Genomic DNA, 20,176 nt, shown 5'->3' on the forward strand with positions numbered 1-20,176 from the left:
CCCATACGAATAAAAAAAATATATATTAAAATAATTTAGAAAGTAAAATATCCTGTATACATATCAGTTGATAAACGTTGTATAATTGAATAATTTCCTTTGACTACCTTTGAATAATTTCTCCTATATTAAATTGATTTTTTTGACAAAGATAAGGATAATATTCCGAATTATTAACATAATTAAAAGATTTATATATTAATGGAAGATGTTTAAACCAACTACGTAAAGATCGTAATTCCAAACTACGAACAACATACTTATCTTCCGTGGATTGCATAATAATTTGAATCTCGAGAAAACATGTAGATAATATTTATTACTTTGTAGTTTAATATTCTTTTTCTATTAAAAGAACAAACAGCAAATACAAAATTGAAATCACGCAACAAATTGAATATGTATAGCGCCTAAATTTAAATTTGAACATTAGTCAAATTCACTAAACTATGCAATTCTAGAGAGAAAAGTTTTCGATATGTGTCTGCAGTAAAATAAGAGATACGTAGTGATACATGCTAATATTAATATTATAAATTATAAATTCGTTATATAAAATATATGATATTATAAATTTCTTTTAAAATTCTCTTTCTCATACCTATTCTCCGACGTATTTTTGAACACATTTATTGGAGAAACTTTCTCGAAGTGAAAATCATAAAGCTATTCTGATTGGTTCAATTGATTTCATTCGCGAAAGGTCACCCTTGAAACTAACGAACTATGAGTGTTTTACTCTAAAGTTACAATCACTTACAATATTCCCGATAATTATTAAAAAAAATAAAAAAATAAAAAAAAATAGATAATATCGTAAAGTGAGCTCAAAGGTGTAAGTCTATTATTATTTACAATTACAAGTATTTATGATAAATCATAAAAGGCGAGACATATACGGTAGTAGTATGTTTTTTATTGTAGCTGTAATTAAACGAATTAAATTTTATTTTTATATACAGTATTGTTCATGCTTAGATAAAGTTTGATATTTTCATCTCGGTTAATTCTATATCATCTAGCCTATTATTGGCATCGTTTAATCAATTAATGGCGTAATGTGGTATGCAATTATTAAATATAGCAATTATATTTTTTAATATTTACAAATAACCTTATATGTTTTAGTCAATTCAATGTTTAAATTTTCATTACTCGACAAGTTAATCATATTAAAAAATCTATTAGAAATACTTATTGCCAGCTAAAAGTAATATTTTTGTTCATCCACTACTTGTTTTATAAAAAAAATTATCCATCCAAAAATATTTCATGATTCATATTTGTAAAAATCTGTCATTACTAATTTCAGATACAAGATAATGATATAATAATACTGAGTATATTAGTTTATTAAAACATCATGTCAGATGATAGCTTATCGTATACTACCTATGGCATTGATAGCCGTGGTAGAATAATACATATTGATTCTGATGTTTCAAATGGTAACTTAAGAAGTCTTGCAAGTATAGATGAAACTTTGAGAAGACTGCGTTCAAATCTAAGGGCAGAGCGACAGGCTAGTTCATCTAATAATGGTAAGATAATAATATTAAAAAAAAATATTAATATGGAATAACTAAAAAAAAGAAATCTGTTATTATATATTATAGATAGAAATTCATTATTACTTTTTTTTATAGAAATGTCTGATATACAAGCAGCTACAAGATCAACTGAAGAAATTAATTTTCAAACTCCTGCAGCCAATCCAAGTGATCCTGTACTTTCCATTGATGTAACTGATGGGGCATCTTCTCCTAATCATGATTCTAGTATTCCAACTTTAATTTCCGAAGATGAGTGAGTGCCATATTTTATAATTTATATTATTTAATATTTTTAATTAATAATAAAATTAAATTTATATTAGCATACAAAAAGTATATAAAAATTTAAATAACTGATTTAATACCTTGTTGTCAATATATCATGTTATAGTAAGAGATATTGTTGGGTTTGTTTCGCAACGGATGAAGATGATGCAACTGCATCTTGGGTAAAACCATGTCATTGCAGAGGTACAACAAAATGGGTCCATCAGGGATGTATACAACGTTGGGTTGATGAAAAACAAAAAGGTCGTGCTGGTGCACATGTAGCTTGTCCACAGTGTAATACAGAGTACATTATTGTTTATCCAAACATGGGTTAGTACAATATACTTATAAAATATTAGTTAAGTATTAAGTCAATGTTATAAACAGTTAATAATTTTAGGGCCATTGGTTGTAATACTTGATACTATTGATGGAATTATTTGTCGAGTATGTCCTTTTATTGCTGCGGGCATAGTAATTGGATCTATATATTGGACAGCTGTAACTTATGGAGCAGTAACAGTTATGCAAGTAGTTGGTCATAAAGATGGTTTAACTATGATGGAACAAGCTGATCCTTTGGTATTATTAGTCGGTTTACCAACTATTCCGATTATGTTAGTTTTGGGAAAAATGCTAAGATGGGAAGATCAAGCACTTAATCTTCTTAGACGACATGCTTATAAAGTTCCTATCCTAAGGCACTTTCTACCTAGCAGGTAAGTACTTCATAAAATATTTTATATATTTATAAAATTATGATTAGATCAATGAAAGTAAATCTCTAAAAGAAACAAATACAAGTTTGAGATTACATATAACTGTTATAGTTATTCTGATGATGATAGAACACAATCACAAGATGTTCCACCAATGAATGACCCAGTATCTGCAACTCGCATTCTTTGTGGAGCACTTCTTTTACCAACTATTGCTAGCATATGTGGAAAAATATTCTTTGAAAGTGTAAACTCAAATTTTCAGAGGACATTACTTGTACGTATACATATATTTTTTATTTAAATACGTATTGTAAAACGAAGTTCTGGTATATAGATATTAATATTAAAAGATGTTAATACTGTCTAAACAAATTTACAGGGTGGTGTGGCATTTATAACTATAAAAGGTGCGTTTAAAATTTATCACAAACAGCAACAATATGTGAGACAATGCCAGCGTCGTATAATGGATTATACAGATAGTAATGTAGCATTGTATAAAAGAAAGCAAAGTTCAGAAAGTAATCAAACTAGCTAAATCAGAAAATATGAATGAAACAGTAATAAATGAAAAACAGTATAATTTTACCGATTGAAGCTATCTTAATATTTGTTTTTTTTTTTTTCATTTTATAAAATATCTTTTTTTTGTATTGCAGTATATTGCAATATTACTCCAAGTCTTAAAAACAAAGATTTATGAAAAATGGCTAATGATGTACATAGAAAATTACATAAATTCATTTTTTAAATTACTATGTTATAATATCATATTAATTCTGAACAGATATAGGATATTAATCTTTTAAATGTTGCCAAAACAATGAAGATGCACTTATAATTTTTGCAATAATTTAAAATTATAATAAAATAAATATATGAAATAATAAACTTTATTTCTTATACTGCACAGATTAAAACATTAAATATAAAAGAATAAAAGTAGCTAAGAAATTTTTTAAATTATTCTTGGAAGTTTTTGTATTGTGTAAATTATAATAGGTAGATATGTGAAATTGTAAAAATTTATAATTACATTAATTATTACTTACATATTATTATTGTTATGCTACATTTTTGGTAAATTGTCAATAACAGATATGTTTCATAAGCAAATTTTTATTTAATGTAAACATTTGACTGGTGTAATCTATAAAGAGTAAAGTTCAACCTGGATTCCTATACAATGTTGTAATTATATAATCCTTGCTAATACTATACACTTATTATTATTTTTAAACATACATTTTGTAATATTTCGTGATTTAACATTTTCAATAAAAATTTCAAAATCAAGATTTTCAAGACAAATAAAAATTTATATTTATGTGTTCAGTAATATTAAATCTTATATAATTGAATTTAAATTCTGAAGAAATTATTTACAAAAATTATATTTTTTAAAGACTACAAATATCGATTATTTAATTTCCTGTAAAAACTAATAATCAATTACTAAATGATTATTAAGTACAATATATCTTCAGAAAATACTGTATTTAATTAAATGTTAAATATAATTTCATTGATTAATAAGTATTAAACAATCATCAACTTAATATAAAACCTAAATTAAATGATACAGAAATTATTATACATACACTTCACAATGTTTCTGAAGATTTGTCTTACATATACAAATTATTAACTTTTAATTTAAATAGGATCTACATATCTGTACAACAAAGCACCTTATGTTTTGACTCTTATTTGTACTATATATAAAGCAGATATTTGTGATACAAAGATAAATTATCAAAACATTCTATTCTAACAATCAATGATGACTTTGGCTTATTAATAGTACAATAAACAATATGCACATATCTATCAATTATATTATCTTTTAATATTACAAAAGATCATATAATAATAAATAAAATAAAAATAATATGACAAGTCTAATACATAAAACCACTTAAACTGTAAAAAAAGTTACAGAAATAATTTTCTATTAATATTTACCAATAATTTGTTTTTATATCTATTTTTACTTTTACTTATTAATTATATTTCTTTTGAAGATACATACATTGACATATATATGTATATATACACAAACACATTTCACTTAAATGCAAATGAACGAAAATCGTTTTGTTTACAATAATGTAAATTGAATAGCTTATATTTGTACAAATACCATTTTGTAAGTAAATACTATCAATATGTAGAAAATACATACTTCTATAACTTAAAAGATGTGATAAAAATATGTATACATTATCACATCAAAGGTGGTCCTGTATATTTGAGATTATGAGAATAAAAGCCTGGTGGTTTTTCTGTAGCTAGCAATCGAACTTCTTCAATAACATCTTCTGAATCTGTGCAAGGTTTGGAATTAACTGTTTTAAAAAAAGTACATGGTCCAGGACCTTTCCCAGAATCATCTACACCATAAGGGGGACTAAGTATATCTAAAAATGCAGCTGGTCCTTCTATGCATGAAATCTCATGCAAGTTTTTATCTTGCGGTGTGAGCACACAAGCAGGGGAATTTTTATGGAGCGTTATAGGTTTGTGCCTAAATGCTTTTATTTCTTCATTCATATTTATATGATCACCATTGGTCTTTAAAGTAAAACTGTTTATTTCAACAGTACCACTGATGACCTACGATATTATTTAAAATATACTTAGTCTCTTGTAACAATTCTTAAAGTTTATAATTATATAAGATGAGTATTCAATTTTATTCTTTTCATATAGATCATTTATATAATACTCTGTAATATTTTAACTCTGAATATTAGAAGATATATATAAGTACTATTGTATTTATAAATTTATATATTCGCATGTAAAGTATATGTAATAAATATACCTTTAGAAAGCCATGCATTCCTGGATGATCATGCATAGGCATTGTAACACCATGTTTTAACATAAAAATTGCAATAGTCATATCTCTATTTTCAAAAACAACAATAACACACATTGGAGCAGATTGTACCTTCACAAAATCAAGAATTTGTTTGTCTACCTTCACATCTTCTGCAGTTATTTTATTGATTAGATTCCATAAATTATCGAAGTTTTGTTGATATAGTTTATAACCTGTATTTCTTCTACTGCCAAACGTTTTTAATGCTTGTTTCCATAATATTTGTATTGCAGAACTCATGATAAAACTTTAAAAGGAATCACTTTCGAAATAACTATTTTATACAAGTTCTGTATCTTTTCAAACAAATTCTCATAACCAAATTTATATTTTGTTACTAAAGTTTTCTTTTGCTATTAATTCTTATGTACAATCTCAAATATTATTTAATGAATGAACATCTTTAAACAATTCTAAAAACACTTGTGAAAATGGTTTCACATAGAGGTTAATCAAATTAAATATGAATGTAAAGATCTACCACTATTGCTGCCATTGAAAATAATATGACAAAAGTAATTTAAAACAATAAATAGCAATACAACAATTCATATTTTCCTTTCTTCATGATTACATTTTTTTTTGTTGTTTCGTACAATTATTTGTGTCAAATATTTACAAAAACAAAAAATAAAAATATAAATTCTACTATTTTAACTAAAAATATAAATTACTAAAAATTCTATAATCTGATTGGATGCGATCATTAGGCTCTTTCATAGAATCTTTCACGGTAGATAATGTCATATATGATACTTGATAGTAGTATCCCTATAGTATTTTTTAAAATATTACGTACTTTAAATATATATATTAATATTATAATATATTTTAATATTATATATCTCAAATATATACACATGTATAAACACATGTACACATATATATGTAAATTAAACTACGTTAAAAAAAGAAAAGAGAGAAACAATATCAAATAAGATTAGATTTCCTTTTTGGTTGGATAAAATTTTCAAATTTCGCGCTATTGTCTATCTTTCTTTTATTACTCCCGCTATTATTTGAAAAAAGAAAATTAAATCTTCGTAAAACAATTTTTAATACTAATAATTACATACAAGCTGATCGAAGCGCTTGTGGTGTTACTTTTAGGAAGTTTATTTAAAGTAAATCGTAGTTCAGTTTAAATTTTAGAAGAAAATCGTTTGAATTGAGAATATTATTGGTATGTGTAAAAACGTTTCGTAATTCGTATCACCCAGAATTCTTTTGAAATTCTAAGCAAAGTAATTAATTTCATTACCAGTGAAATAGAGCTGTATTATTACCGATTAATTTAACTAATGATAAAACATAATTCTATTACAAGTAGTAAAATTCAACTAATGATTAAGTGTGATTGATAACGAGAAGTGTTAGTTTATTATAATAAAAATCGAGAAAGTCGAGTAGAGGGAGATATCCGCCATTTGCAAGTTAAGTCTAACTATTGATTTCGTATGGTTTTAAAGAAGTTAGTATCGTTCTATGTGAATATATTTTATTTGATTGAAATATATTTAAATCAGTAACTAAACTCTGAATTATTAAAAAATAATCTCCTATAAGTGAAACACGATATAAAACAATAACAGAATAGATTATTTGGCTATCATATTTTGATGTCAATATACAATTATGATTTATATTTATAACTAATAATTTTTCAAAACTGTGTAAAATAAATTGTATATCAAGTTAAATTTTAATATGAAATAATTCTATGGCTATAAAAAATGATGGAAGTATACCCTACTTTACCAAAATTTATGGTGCAAGAATGCCAGGATGAAGATGATTTGACAGATATCGATGATGAAGTATTTATTAGAGATGGAAAAAATGGAGGATTAAAATTAGATGAGGATGGTGGAGTTAAACGGCCTTTAATGGCACCACGTAAAAAATATAGAAAATTGTGTAAAGTTGGAGTCAATAGATTCTTTTATAATACAATTTTTATATCTATTTGTTATTGGTTCATAGCATTAATAATTCTATTATCCTTAATTGCCCTTTGTATGTATGCTGCTAATATATTTCCATTGTCATTTGCTACATTTAAAAAATGGATATCTCATGAATTAAAATCTTCAATAAGCAAAATACATATAATTCCATGTACATCATTATCATCAAAGATAATATGGAAAAGAACAATATCAAAATTTACTTCAGAAGCTCCTTTAAGAAGCAATGATGTTAATAAAGATGGAGTTGAAGACATTATTATTGGATTTAGTACAGGTTTGTACTTTATCTATTTATGATTTTTATTTATTTATAATTTTTTTCTTTTAATATAATTTTTATTTTTTTTTTCCATACAAGATTCCAATGTTTTTATAAGCTTTAATTTTCTATGATTTTTATGCTTTATTTTTTTCAGATATCTATTTTGTAGTCATAGCATATCTTTGTTATAATTTATTTTCATCATAATTACAAAGGTGAATAAATAATATATTGTGTTATCAATAATAATAATTTGATGTATTCTTATTGTGTTAGTATATAACATTGATACATATTATTTATAATTAGGTTTAAATGCAGAAAATACTCCAGAATGCTATAATTATTTTGAAAATCAAGTACCTTGTTTGGGTGGAATATTAGCATTAGATGGCCAAACAGGAAATACACTTTGGATTCATTGGACTGTTTATGCAATTTTTTCAATGGACTGTGGACTAGACATAACAAATGATAAAATTAATGATTGCATTGCTTCAGGAGAAGGTGGAATGCTTTATGCAATTAATGGGAAAGATGGATTTATTATATGGAAAATATCAAATGAAGAACTATCATCATCTGAGCATTTAACAATTTTTCATATATATAATGCAAAATTTATACCTGATATTGATGGGGATGATATTGGTGATGTTATTGCAACAGGCACTATTCAATCTGACTTATCACGTAGCAGCAGAATTCTTATTATATCAGCAAAAAAAGGACATATTCTACATACCATTAATACCCCAAACATAGAATTATTTTCTACTCCACAGACAATTGTACATCCAGATGGTGAAAATATATTTGTTTTAACTGCAAATAATCAAATGCAATCTGGTGCATTGTATATAGCATCTAGTACTAATTTTATGTATGGCAATTTAGTAAGTTCATTATAAATATACTATGAAATACATTGATATTTAACACTGTTATATTGTATTACATATATATATGTGTGTATGTATATATGTTTATATAGAAACTAAAGGAATTGCACCATAGTTCTGGTAAGGCAGCACTGTTACCTCCTGTTTTGGCAGACATAACAATGGATGGAATAGTAGACATCATTGCATCTATGTTTGATTCTACTATTATAGCTTATGATGGATTAACTTTTAACCCAATATGGAATTACACTGTTCCTAATTCTGAAATACTAAGCAGTCCAATACCTGGTTATTACAATGATGATGACATACCAGATTTTATGGTAAAACATAAAGTAGAATCAGCATTTCCTAAGTATTATTATACTATCTCTATGATCATTGATGGACAAACTGGACAACCTTTACTAGAGAAACCAATAGAAGATACTTTAAATAAACAGATGTCAGGTTTATCAGTTACTATTGATGGTTTTGGCAATGATTGGTTTTTACACTGGTCTGGTAATTGTTTACATAATGAAAATTTCAAAGAATTTTCGAAAAACAAAAATTTTCTATCACAAACACATACTGATTTATGTGAAATAAAGTTTAACTCAACATTAACTACAAATCTATTAGCTTTGAGTCAACATGTTGGACCACCTGGTATAATTTTATATTCATCAGAAGAATATAAAATATTAGAACTTAATAATTCTGTTGATATAGAAAAAGAAATTGATAAATATTTAGAGTCATATCATGATATAGATTCAATAGACATTGGTACTTCAAAAACGTATAAAAACTATGATAAAGGAGTAATATTTAAGCATAACAGAGATGAGGATATACTTGAAGAATCAACTAATTATCATCCAAAACTTCCTGAAATGACATATGAAAATCAAGAACACTTTGAAGGAGATAACAGATTTGATACTAATTTTCAACTAAATAACTTAGAAAATTTAGATACTGAGAATTCTTTACATCGTAAAAATAAATGGATTACAAATAAAAGCTTAGGAAATATAAAAGAATATGATACATTATATGATAACAATAACAGTAATGATAAAGGAGATGATCAAATTATTGATTATTCGCAAATGGATGAGTTAAGAGAGCAACGTAGACAAGTGACTAATAATGATACAACAAATAGAGATTCCGTAATAAATAATAACAATTTTTATTATTCGTTTTCTCCGACAGTTAGAAAAAAAAGAGTTAAACAATCGAATTACATATTAAATAAATCAATGAATTATAATAAACAAAGACAACAACCCAGTGGTATATTATTACCTTCTTTTGTAGATTCAAAGGAAGGAAATTCTATAGATTTGATTTTCTCAACTTTTGGCTCACCATTGTCAGAAACATCTATTACATTGCTACAAGAAGATTTAGATTGTATATATAAAAAAAAAATATTATCTAAGAATAGTATGCATCATAGACAAAATGCAGATATTATTACAGAATGTTTGAATGAACGTAATGATAATTATAATTTATTTGAAAAAACAATTAAACAAGACAATATTAATATTGCTCTTGGACAAATGACAGTATATAGAATGAAGTTAGAATGTGTTTGTCCTGAAGATATGTTACCTAATCAAGTATGCAAAACCATTGCATCTAAGCAAAGTTGGCCAGAATATTTAGGATCGTACGGCAGTGGATATTTTAAACCATTACATAGAAATATTTAAAATTTATGAAAAAATCATTTTTTATGTAACATAAAAATGAATTAAATTTTCTGAGATATTATGGAACTTAAGTACAAGTATTAATGTGAAAAATTTTAATATTTATATAAAGCGTTAATCAGAATAATTATTATTTACAAGAAATACTGAATCACATGTTATAGAATATTTAAAGAATTTACATGTTATAGAACATTTAATAGTAGATGTGATAATAAGATCTGATGGTAGATTTGCATCTGATTATACTTAGTCGAACATCATGTGCCATTAAAATATAAAGATAATATATTATAATGATATGATACATTATTATATTTTTACAGATAAAACTGCATATTTTATTAATCTTGATATTATAAATGCTCTGAAGTTTAATAGATCTCTATATCATTGAAAATCTATTTGATTCTTTGAATAAAAAATTTATTCATGCTATAGCAAAAAACACTATATTTGCACAGATTGTTCCTATTCTTTGTTATTTAATTAATACAAAAGAAAGATGTTACAAATATAATTACTACTAAATATAATTACCAAGCTAAATAATTTTTATAAGCAGGTTCCTGAAATATAAATTCTATTGTAATGTGATAAATATAAATAAATTTCCATATTCATCTATTAAATACAATATTTTTTGTCACTATATTTTTTTTATTTTAATACGTTTATATTTTTGTATTATTAATAGTATTAAAATAATAATTATATTTATTTTAGTTTACTCAATAAAAATTATTACACAATAAAAAGAAAAAAAATGCAAAGATTATGTCTTTTTTCAAGGTAATAGAATCATTCATTGCTTGTTTGATCAATAAGTTCATTATTTTCTACAGTGTACATAAGGTGATTCTCTACTGTTTTTTCACAATTATTGTGTATTTGAAATATCAAGCGAAAATATTTACATATTAAAATATAACAATATATAAAGAGAGAAATTTCCATAATCAGAAGGTATATAAAAAGCTTAAGATTAAATCAATACATATTAATCCCCTTATATTTATGTGCAGTGATTCAAATAGGACCTACTGAATGGTTGTTTTTTTAATTGATACATTTTACTTAACATATAATGTAAATTACAGAGCTATGGCTACACAATGTAAACCAATTGAACTTATAACTCAAGAAAAATGTAAACATTTTCAAAGATCAACATCAACAGCATTTCAGTATTTTCCAACAACACAGAATAAAAATATACGTTATGACACTGAAATATTGGATACCGTTTTGAAAAATATGAAACAGCAATATTGCATATCAATGTTGCAATCAAAGTTGTTTAAGAATGTAGAAACACAAACAGATTATAGAGAAAGTGAGACACAGACAGTACCATGGGAACCTCAGTACAAGATACATCCAGGTATAATTACATATAGAAATAAATATAGTATATTATGAATATAATTTTATTTTTTAATTAGGTCATAATCCAGAAGTACTGACAGTGACTCATTTAACTTGGGATCATGGATTACCAGCAGGAATGCATGAAATTGAAATTATTAATAGAACAAAAATGAAAAGGGCTTGGGAAATGTTTCTTCCACCAATGGACACAAAAGCTAATATTAAAATACGAAGATGTATAACAAAAGCTTTAGAAGAAGAGCAATGGGCATTTAGAGATGCAGTAAGTACATTATTTTATACATCTTCGCAACATATATAAATCACATAAATATATATTTAACATCAATTATTTTTTGAAAAAAGGAAATACAATACATAATGGATCTACGTCTTCAGTTAATGGAAAAGCTTACACATTCGAAAGAATGTAAATATAATGAGAATATGCAAAATCGCTTCAAACGTTTGAAAAATGATTTAGGAATGTATAGAGATGAGAAAATAAAAGTTATTAGACAAAATTTAAAACGAGATTTGAGAAAATTGCATAAATTACATTATGATAAAAAACAACTCCAAAAAAGAGATACTATACAGTCATATATTAATCATGCTTCTAAATTGTATAGATCACAATTAAATTTTGAAAAATATTCTCCAGGACAATACAGAAAAATGAAAAAGCAATCATGTAGAAATGATAACATTAATCATGAAAGTACAATCGCAATCTTAAATAATTTATTTTTTTATTTTATATGTCATAATTTTAATTAATATTTTTTACATATATGATTTTTACATAAATTATCTTCTACTCAGAAATACAAAGTATTGATACTATATCAACTAAGTTACCAAGTTACAAAGAACCAAAATCAAAAATTGTATCACCAACGGAATTATGTATTCGTCAAACAAGGTGGACTGATGATAAATTAAAAGCATTATACATGGATTTAAAAGCAATGAGATTAAATATTATACCCCCAGAAACATCAACATTAATGAAAAAGAAATATAAAGTTCCTGTTTTACCATCTACACCATACAGAGTTCAGGAACGCAAAGATACATCAATAGATCAAGCAGCATTGTATATCCAAGAAACAATTAGGGGTAGAGCAACTCAGTGTATGGTAATGTCATGCATTTTATATTATATTTATTATTTTTTCTGGTCTTTATCTCTATTTATATTATATTTCTTTGTAATAAGAACATAGTTAATTTCTATAGAATCTGTAGAAATTAATGTATTTAATTTATTTTTTATAGACACGCAGCAAATAGTAAAAGCCAAAATAATCCAGATTCTTGTATATAAAAACTTTTAACTCATTATAATATTAACTTTTAATTCCATCAATTTAGAATTAAGAGACATTTATCTTAAATACTGAAAAAGAATAATACCATTTATAGATGTTTGAAGGTAGAAATAGATGTAGAGAACTAATTAAAGAACTACAATTTGCTTATGATATTATGGATCATAATAATGAAGTACAGCAAATAGAAAAACAAGAAATAATTGATATTCAACAGAAACAACGTAATAAATTATTACAAGAAGAAATTTTATGTGAAATTTTTGATTCTTTAGAAGGAGCAACTGTATGTGGAATATTAGATCATTTAAGTAAAGTAAGAAAACTGACAATTTTCCTGCTGAAACATATGTATCTATTACGAAGTTGCTTATATACTTTTTAAAATAAGGAATTGATAAGATTGAAAGATGAACGCAATGCACATATGTTTGCATTATTTGCTGAAAGAGAAAGATTAAAACGTGAAGCGGCTGAAGCTGGACGACGACAGTTAGAACTTAATCGCCGTAGGGAATGCGATGAAATGTTCCGGCAAATAATAAAAGTAGATCAAGGTTCTGTAGAAATTTATTTAGATGACGTTATAAAGGAAGAAATTGAAGAAATATCATATCAGAATGCTGAACAACATATCTTACAATTCTTTGATCATGTGGACGAAATCTCAAATAATACAATAGGAAAGTATGTTATCACACAGTTTTATTGTTCATTAATATAATTTAAATATTAATAGTATACTTAATAAAATACGAAGTATGTGTGTATCAACAAATACCAATGTATTAATATTAATTAAAACTGTTCCAGTATGACAGATCTTGCAGAAGAAGAAATGATAGCAGATATGATTTATAACTTTGTCTTACCAGAAGTAGGAAAATTTAATGCTCGAGAGCAGATTAAAAAGAAACAACAAAGCTATTTACAAAGTGCACACGCAATATTATATGAGAATTCATCAGACTCTCTACCTGTTGAACCTATAAGCAGTGAAAATTCAGAAGAAGTCCATAAAGAATCACTATTCCAGGAAGATTCAGGGGAAAATGTACAATGAGTGATCTAAAATTGAATTCAAACAAATTTAACTTATAAATAATTTATGATTGAGAATTTTTTATAAAAGATACTATACCTATGAATTTCATTTCAGCATGGAACTTTATAATTCTTTTTAAAAGTTTAAATGTACATTCACTCCTTATATCTATGTTAAAGTTATCTATAATCCATCCAATTTCTTTTCTATATAATACAGTTTATCACATTTTTACTCTTCAAAGAAAGATATGATTATTATTGACCTGATCTATAAGAGATATTAATTCTATGCCAGGAATGTAGTATAGAAGGGATAAATCTTTTTTTATTAATATATGATATTTGAATATCTCTGAGATATGATTAAATTTATAAAATACTGTACTACTTATTTTTGACAAATTTGTATAATTTAAACATAGTGTAAATATGTATAAATTTAATTGGTTATATTTATTAAATAATAACTCAAAATGCACAGTATAAAATTAACAATATTATAATAGAACATGCCTTTGAACAAGACCTTACTATTTACAGAAAAGATTTAGTGTGAAGTAGATGGGTATCCTTCTACTGTATTTCCTGCAAGAAGATCTGATATAAACTTTTTAAATTTGACATCTTTTGCATCATTTGAAGGTTTTCTTTCTACAATTAATTTACGCTTTTTAGCTTCTAATTCTTTTGTTTGAAGGGAATCAGAGTCACGTTGATTGATGATATCAATATGTTTTCTTTTGCAAGTGTCTATAGAATCAGGCTTTTGTGTTTCTTCCCTTGCCCTACTTAATTCAGCAGTTAAATCACCCATTTTTTGTTCCCATTCTTCCAGATGCTTTCTCATTTCTGCCAACTGTGTATCTTGATCATGAATCTTTTTTGCTTGCTTTTGAAGTTTCAAATTTTGGACTCGCATTTGAATCATTTGTTTTCTCATTCTTAATTTCATTTTAGTTAATTCAAATTTTACAAATGTTACAGAAATTTTATTTCTTTTAGTACGACTATAAATCTTCTTAAATGTTTGGTTTAGTTTTTCTGTACTATAACTATGCGATAATGTAGTATTATTTGAACTTGCAGTATGATGTGAAATCATTAAACTTCCACCAGGCAGTTCATAAGAACCCACATTACTAACAACAGATGTACAAATACTGTGTTTTAAATCTGGTAAAATTTTTTCATCAAAGTGTTCCATAGCCATACTACTAATATCACGTAATTCTTGCAGTATTTCATGCGCTCTAGGTGGAGTCTTTGAATCACGAATCAAACGGAGGACACGAAATATTTCATCGATTACCTAATGCATCAAAGATACTTTTTATATTAGAACAACTATGATCTAAGTTAAAGAAAGTATCTCATTCACTAAATATGAATATAAATTTCGAAAATCATATAAATGAATATGATGGGATATTTCTTAAACTTTGTCATATCGTTTAATTATAACAACTTACTTTTCCAGGAATGAAGCAACATAAGTTTAAATCCACATATTTGATAAATGTCATTGATAACATCGATATTCTTGTCTCTATTGCTGTTAATATATCGCAATGACGTGCTAAGGGATGACTTCTTCGTTCAGATTCTCTACGTGGTAATTGACTTTTTACTGCACGTAGACATTGTGCATGATATTTTTCCATAAGATTGAAACCACGATTTAGTAGTTTCTTACAAATTCGATCAAATTGTTTACATACCTGTAAGTCAAAAATTTTATTTTTTGTCACTTAATAATCACGTGACACAATGTAGTCAACATATACTTGTATGTATCTTACAATTCTGTATCTAGAAATTTCATCGTAAGTGAGGTTAGAGAGAACAGTCTCCAGCACAATATCAGGAAGATCAATTACGTTCAACATGTTTAATAATTCCAAGAGAAGTTTCACATATATCCGTAATTTCTATATAATTTGAAAATACAGATATAAAATTAAATCGAAATATCTGCCTTAAACTAAGACACGTAATAAACAATTCAATTCAATCAAACTAGTAAAAACCTAACTTCTACTACACACGACGTATAAGCAATTTTTATATCCAACAAGACTTAAAATCATATTTAAAGAAATTAATTTAATTCAAAATATATTCGTAAAAATAGAGTTACATACACATAGATACATATATAAGAAGTAAGTAGATAAAACTTATAAAGTATGATACTAGTTGTTAATTATGTAAAAACTACGTATTCCTAACAAATATATACACATCTTATAATAACAAATTTTAACATATAACGTTGTTTATAGAAACAACAAATATTTCTATAAAACATTTTATAAATTTTGTATAGAGTGAACGCAATAGATGCTAAATATCTCGAAGATCTTTTTTCTACATACTCCTTATATTTTTATTTTTATTCGTTTAAAAAAACCATAATTTTGATCGAAATCGACATTTTATAAATATTATTTCGATCAATCTTATACTTTTGAAGTTCACTATTTATGTATCATTGTCAACAGGGACGAACTCATCACAACCAATTTTCAATTTGATTCATATTGTCCAATATGACAAAATGTAATAACAGCAATACAGTCTTAAATTAATTAAAAAATATATTCGTTTAAAACTACTTCATCGTCTCACATTTTAAATCACCTAAATCACTTTAAACATAATTATTCTAAACAAATCCAATAAGTTATTAGTCAAGTTAAGTTCTTAGGAACAAAGGAACCTAATTCATATTCGATATTACTACTCTGCTTTGAATACTCATTGATACATTATACACGTATGAACAATATTAAATTTTTCTACTACGCAAGTCTAAAATAGTCCAATAATGCATCCAATTAAAATCGAAGTTACATTTGTAAAGCTAATGTGTTAATTTCTATGATTTCTGAATATGCACGTCTGGGATTGGTCACTCGTTTTAAGTCTCATTCTTATGATTCAAAGTTAAAACCTGAATCATAAAATTTATATCGAAATAGTGTATTGAATATATGCTTAAATGTATTAGTGGCCGATGGCGCGCACAGAAGTGGATACCGGTGAATATTAGTAAAGTAAGATGTCGTACGCTGGGATGGGACGTGTTTTTTACATCGCGTGTTTTTCTCTCCTCTTGGGAGTTGTAAGTGCAAATAATCAACGAGTGGCAAAAGAATCTTTGGTAGAACAGCTCGATGAAGAAAATTGGGAGCGTATGCTTCATGGAGAATGGATGGTGGAATTGTAAGTTGAAACGATGGATGAAGTCGTCAAAATTGATGGCGTGTAAAATGCGGCGTTGCACCAAGATTTTAAGCTCTTTTCTTTCTGCATTTATAGTGCAAATTAATCGAATATAATCAGAGACTAGTACGGAAATATTACTTTATCGCATTTGCGTTAAATATTTATTATGGTGGATATAATAATAAATTTAAAATTATAATAAATTTAAGATTATAATAAATTTAAAAAACGTGTTCATGATTGCTTTAAAATGATTCATAGCGTGAAAGCTTCAATCTTTTTCTTTCAATTGTTTTTTTTACAGTTATGCTCCATGGTGTCCAGCTTGTAGATCTCTTGAGCCTGTATGGGAACATTTAGCATCTTGGAAAGAAAATCTAAATATAAACGTTGGCAAAGTAGATGTAACTACTTCTCCAGGACTTAGTGGCCGCTTCATGGTTACAGCTTTGCCTACTATTTATCAGTAAGTTCTTTTAATGTAATTATGTTAATTATATCTTTAAAGAGAAATTATTTAATTATTATTATTTTTAAAGTGTAATGGACGGTGTCTTCAGACAGTACAAGAGTCCAAGAGATGAAGATGCACTTATTGAATTTGTATCAGAAAAAACTTGGAAGAAGATTGATCCTATATCCAATTGGAAAAATCCAACTTCCGTTCATATGTCTCTTCTTAGTCAATTCTTTAAATTGTCACAAATATTAAGGGTTATTATAGAAATATTTTTATTATTTTCATTAACAATATTCATTATTTTTTATATTTTATCATTATATATATTTTCCTTTTATTTTTTTCAGGGTGTTCATAATAATCTTACGGAGGATTTTGGATTGCCAATATGGGCAAGTTACTTGATCTTTGCTATGACGACTGTTATTCTAGGCGCTATATTGGGCATAGTAAGTTAAATTCTTGTAGTTTGCAATATTTATTATCTAATTTATAAACTATGTTATTAACCAATGGATTTATTATATATTTACAGTCCATCATATGCTTTATTGACTTGATATGTCCACCTAAATGTATACATCAAAAAATAAAAAAACAACAGGATGAAAGCGGTACAGTTGTGCAAGAAAAAACTTCTGCAGATGATGAAATCGTCGGAAATGTAAAAGATGATTTAATAGACGAAGAAGGTTCAGAATTGGAGGAAATAACTGAAACAAGCAATAAAGAAAAGGATTCCAAAGCAGATACCAACAGTCCGAACGTTCGTAAGCGTAAGCCACGTAAAGCTGACTAGAGATATTAATTTGTTAAATGTAAATAATTCATGGTCTCAGAAAATTGCGCAGATGACATTTATGCATTTGTTGTTGTAATCCACATTTACGAATCGAAGTGCTGTTTCACTCAATGTAAAGTGGCTATCTTGCACTTTACATTACTCTCGTTAAAAAATTTAACAAGTATTCAAATAAGTATGGCAAATTTCTAAGAAATAAATTAATGATTATTATATATTCATTTTGATAAAAGTAAAACCATAAATCGTTTTCGTAATTACAAATTTTCTATTTGTATTGAATTCGGATAATTTTTGTTATTTCTTTATCCTATTATTCGATGTTAACAGATACTAATCAGAAAATTGTTATTTTATTCGACACTATAATGATTATTACTTATACGAGTATTTAAATATTTCATATTGAATTATTACTTACACGAGAACATTACTTGTCTTAAGAACAAAGAACTTATCGGTTATATCATATCGCTATTAGTTTAATATCTTTTTCGTTTTGTCTTTTTTTTTTTATTGGGATGTTATCTATTTACGTTATTTTAATTTTATTTAATCTTAAATATTTGAAAAAAATTATATCAGTATTTTCTCCATCAATTAATTTTTTTATGCAAATTAAGAAAATGTTGAAAGTTTAGGAAATCTTAATAGTATCTAGTGTGACGCGTAAAGGCTTACACATTTACGTTACTTTGTAACCGATCGGTCTTACAAGGTCTACCATTTAAGAAGTTTCCTTTTTACTTCTACGATCCATAACGCTCAAGTATGATATTATTCGATGCTAAATCGAACGATATAATTTTAAGTAACTAATTATAATTCACTCGGAGATTGTATTTCTATGTGAAACAAAAACAAATTCATAGTTTTTATGCATTTACATACAAACGTTAAGTTAAAGACTCGTATAGAAACTAAGATAGCAGGATTACCGCAATATATTAAGAACCAATCGTAACATTATGTAAGTCTCTTTTATTTTTAAATATTTATGTAAAATATTTAATATAGAATAACAAGAGTGTAGCAAAACATATACAAAGAACTATATTACTCAGGACAAGGTTAAAATATATGTTTATAAATAACCGGCATGTTTGTAACATTTACGAAATTCTCGTCTTTTTTTAACGATCTCCATGAGACTATTGCTCTATATAATGTGGCAGTCTATCTAAAAATTGTTATTTAGCATGTAATCATTAATATTTATCTCGTTCATACGTAAACTCTATGAAATGAAAAGATACGAATGCGATAGTAGTAACATCAAAATGATACCGTATCGCTTTCTAGTTATCTGTAAATATCTACGACTACACGTAAATGTATACGAGCGTATAATTTGTGATCTTTCGCATTCTACCATTTCTTCGACAACACATTGACATTTTCTACGTTTGTTAACGTTTAAATCAATGCGCGAAAGTCTGTTTTCCATCAACATTCCCATGCAAAATACCATGGTACATACACATACGCTTTTAACCAAAATGTTCGTGTCTTCGTTATCGAGATAATAAGATAAGTACGTTACAACGGGAATAAGGACTAATTATGTAACGTTGACTTCCTAATAAACGCATTTAAGAGAGTAATAAAAGTAAAGATCAAGTTGCGTTCGAACTTCATACCAGTTCTTTCCGGTCT

General features: G+C 26.2%; 6 protein-coding genes across 12 annotated transcripts; 4 read left to right on the plus strand and 2 right to left on the minus strand.

Moving 5' to 3' along the window:
• Positions 1-669: 669 nt before the first annotated feature.
• Positions 670-3,510, plus strand: LOC127063772 (E3 ubiquitin-protein ligase MARCHF5-like). 2 transcript variants are annotated; one of them, XM_050993951.1, is made up of 7 exons: positions 670-835; positions 1,313-1,541; positions 1,647-1,806; positions 1,945-2,153; positions 2,224-2,542; positions 2,654-2,819; positions 2,925-3,510. In XM_050993951.1, exons 2-7 carry the CDS (start codon positions 1,364-1,366, stop codon positions 3,081-3,083), a joined length of 1,191 nt encoding a protein of 396 aa, XP_050849908.1. In that variant the 5' UTR covers positions 670-835; positions 1,313-1,363; the 3' UTR covers positions 3,084-3,510. The 2 variants fall into 2 exon arrangements, with proteins under 2 accessions (XP_050849908.1, XP_050849909.1); XM_050993952.1 differs by having other exon boundaries at positions 2,672-2,819.
• Positions 3,511-3,644: 134 nt separating this feature from the next.
• On the minus strand, positions 3,645-6,058 carry LOC127063782 (2-aminoethanethiol dioxygenase). The gene is made up of 2 exons (XM_050993966.1): positions 5,373-6,058; positions 3,645-5,161 (listed from the first exon to the last, which is right to left on the minus strand). Exons 1-2 carry the CDS (start codon positions 5,670-5,672, stop codon positions 4,772-4,774), a joined length of 690 nt encoding a protein of 229 aa, XP_050849923.1. The 5' UTR covers positions 5,673-6,058; the 3' UTR covers positions 3,645-4,771.
• A 504-nt stretch (positions 6,059-6,562) lies between these two features.
• Positions 6,563-10,897, plus strand: LOC127063764 (uncharacterized). Its single transcript, XM_050993941.1, has 3 exons — positions 6,563-7,676; positions 7,974-8,560; positions 8,659-10,897. The coding sequence occupies exons 1-3, from the start codon at positions 7,166-7,168 to the stop codon at positions 10,276-10,278; spliced, it is 2,718 nt and encodes a 905-aa protein (XP_050849898.1). The 5' UTR covers positions 6,563-7,165; the 3' UTR covers positions 10,279-10,897.
• Positions 10,898-11,027: 130 nt separating this feature from the next.
• On the plus strand, positions 11,028-14,046 carry LOC127063767 (cilia- and flagella-associated protein 91-like). The gene is made up of 7 exons (XM_050993943.1): positions 11,028-11,662; positions 11,724-11,932; positions 12,016-12,370; positions 12,475-12,791; positions 13,078-13,299; positions 13,375-13,670; positions 13,797-14,046. Exons 1-7 carry the CDS (start codon positions 11,326-11,328, stop codon positions 14,044-14,046), a joined length of 1,986 nt encoding a protein of 661 aa, XP_050849900.1. The 5' UTR covers positions 11,028-11,325.
• Positions 13,672-16,809, minus strand: LOC127063773 (F-box only protein 28). Of its 6 annotated transcripts, none has more exons than XR_007781470.1 (5): positions 16,172-16,809; positions 15,830-15,958; positions 15,500-15,748; positions 14,125-15,339; positions 13,672-14,051 (listed from the first exon to the last, which is right to left on the minus strand). XR_007781470.1 is itself a non-coding variant. In XM_050993953.1 (4 exons), the coding sequence occupies exons 1-4, from the start codon at positions 16,181-16,183 to the stop codon at positions 14,578-14,580; spliced, it is 1,152 nt and encodes a 383-aa protein (XP_050849910.1). In that variant the 5' UTR covers positions 16,184-16,809; the 3' UTR covers positions 13,672-14,577. The 6 variants fall into 6 exon arrangements, 1 of the variants encoding a protein (XP_050849910.1); XR_007781473.1 differs by having other exon boundaries at positions 16,659-16,808; XR_007781472.1 differs by having other exon boundaries at positions 16,496-16,808.
• Positions 16,810-17,029: 220 nt separating this feature from the next.
• Positions 17,030-20,134, plus strand: LOC127063779 (thioredoxin-related transmembrane protein 1). Its single transcript, XM_050993961.1, has 5 exons — positions 17,030-17,255; positions 17,563-17,724; positions 17,798-17,972; positions 18,066-18,167; positions 18,254-20,134. The coding sequence occupies exons 1-5, from the start codon at positions 17,092-17,094 to the stop codon at positions 18,515-18,517; spliced, it is 867 nt and encodes a 288-aa protein (XP_050849918.1). The 5' UTR covers positions 17,030-17,091; the 3' UTR covers positions 18,518-20,134.
• The last annotated feature ends 42 nt before the right edge of the window (positions 20,135-20,176 follow it).

The sequence above is a fragment of the Vespula vulgaris genome, chromosome 5 (genome assembly GCF_905475345.1).
Source record: "Vespula vulgaris chromosome 5, iyVesVulg1.1, whole genome shotgun sequence".
NCBI lineage: Eukaryota > Metazoa > Arthropoda > Insecta > Hymenoptera > Vespidae > Vespula > Vespula vulgaris.

What these genes read in the sequence shown, in the direction of transcription:
- LOC127063772 (XM_050993951.1), top strand. Translation starts at nt 1,364, where the DNA reads ATGTCAGATGATAGCTTATCGTATACTACCTATGGCATTGATAGCCGT. An exon ending in ACTTTAATTTCCGAAGATGA is followed by an intron (nt 1,807 to 1,944) that starts GTGAGTGCCATA and finishes ATCATGTTATAG; the next exon opens with TAAGAGATATTGTTGGGTTT. An exon ending in TATTGTTTATCCAAACATGG is followed by an intron (nt 2,154 to 2,223) that starts GTTAGTACAATA and finishes TAATAATTTTAG; the next exon opens with GGCCATTGGTTGTAATACTT.
- LOC127063782 (XM_050993966.1), bottom strand. Translation starts at nt 5,672, where the DNA reads ATGAGTTCTGCAATACAAATATTATGGAAACAAGCATTAAAAACGTTT. An exon ending in GAATGCATGGCTTTCTAAAG is followed by an intron (nt 5,162 to 5,372) that starts GTATATTTATTA and finishes ATAATATCGTAG; the next exon opens with GTCATCAGTGGTACTGTTGA.
- LOC127063764 (XM_050993941.1), top strand. Translation starts at nt 7,166, where the DNA reads ATGATGGAAGTATACCCTACTTTACCAAAATTTATGGTGCAAGAATGC. An exon ending in TATTATTGGATTTAGTACAG is followed by an intron (nt 7,677 to 7,973) that starts GTTTGTACTTTA and finishes ATTTATAATTAG; the next exon opens with GTTTAAATGCAGAAAATACT. An exon ending in ATTTTATGTATGGCAATTTA is followed by an intron (nt 8,561 to 8,658) that starts GTAAGTTCATTA and finishes ATGTTTATATAG; the next exon opens with AAACTAAAGGAATTGCACCA.
- LOC127063767 (XM_050993943.1), top strand. Translation starts at nt 11,326, where the DNA reads ATGGTTGTTTTTTTAATTGATACATTTTACTTAACATATAATGTAAAT. An exon ending in TATTAGATCATTTAAGTAAA is followed by an intron (nt 13,300 to 13,374) that starts GTAAGAAAACTG and finishes TTTTAAAATAAG; the next exon opens with GAATTGATAAGATTGAAAGA. An exon ending in TCAAATAATACAATAGGAAA is followed by an intron (nt 13,671 to 13,796) that starts GTATGTTATCAC and finishes AAACTGTTCCAG; the next exon opens with TATGACAGATCTTGCAGAAG.
- LOC127063773 (XM_050993953.1), bottom strand. An exon ending in AAATTTCTAGATACAGAATT is followed by an intron (nt 15,749 to 15,829) that starts GTAAGATACATA and finishes TTTGACTTACAG; the next exon opens with GTATGTAAACAATTTGATCG. An exon ending in GTTGCTTCATTCCTGGAAAA is followed by an intron (nt 15,340 to 15,499) that starts GTAAGTTGTTAT and finishes TTGATGCATTAG; the next exon opens with GTAATCGATGAAATATTTCG.
- LOC127063779 (XM_050993961.1), top strand. Translation starts at nt 17,092, where the DNA reads ATGTCGTACGCTGGGATGGGACGTGTTTTTTACATCGCGTGTTTTTCT. An exon ending in GGAGAATGGATGGTGGAATT is followed by an intron (nt 17,256 to 17,562) that starts GTAAGTTGAAAC and finishes TTTTTTTTACAG; the next exon opens with TTATGCTCCATGGTGTCCAG. An exon ending in AATTGTCACAAATATTAAGG is followed by an intron (nt 17,973 to 18,065) that starts GTTATTATAGAA and finishes TATTTTTTTCAG; the next exon opens with GGTGTTCATAATAATCTTAC.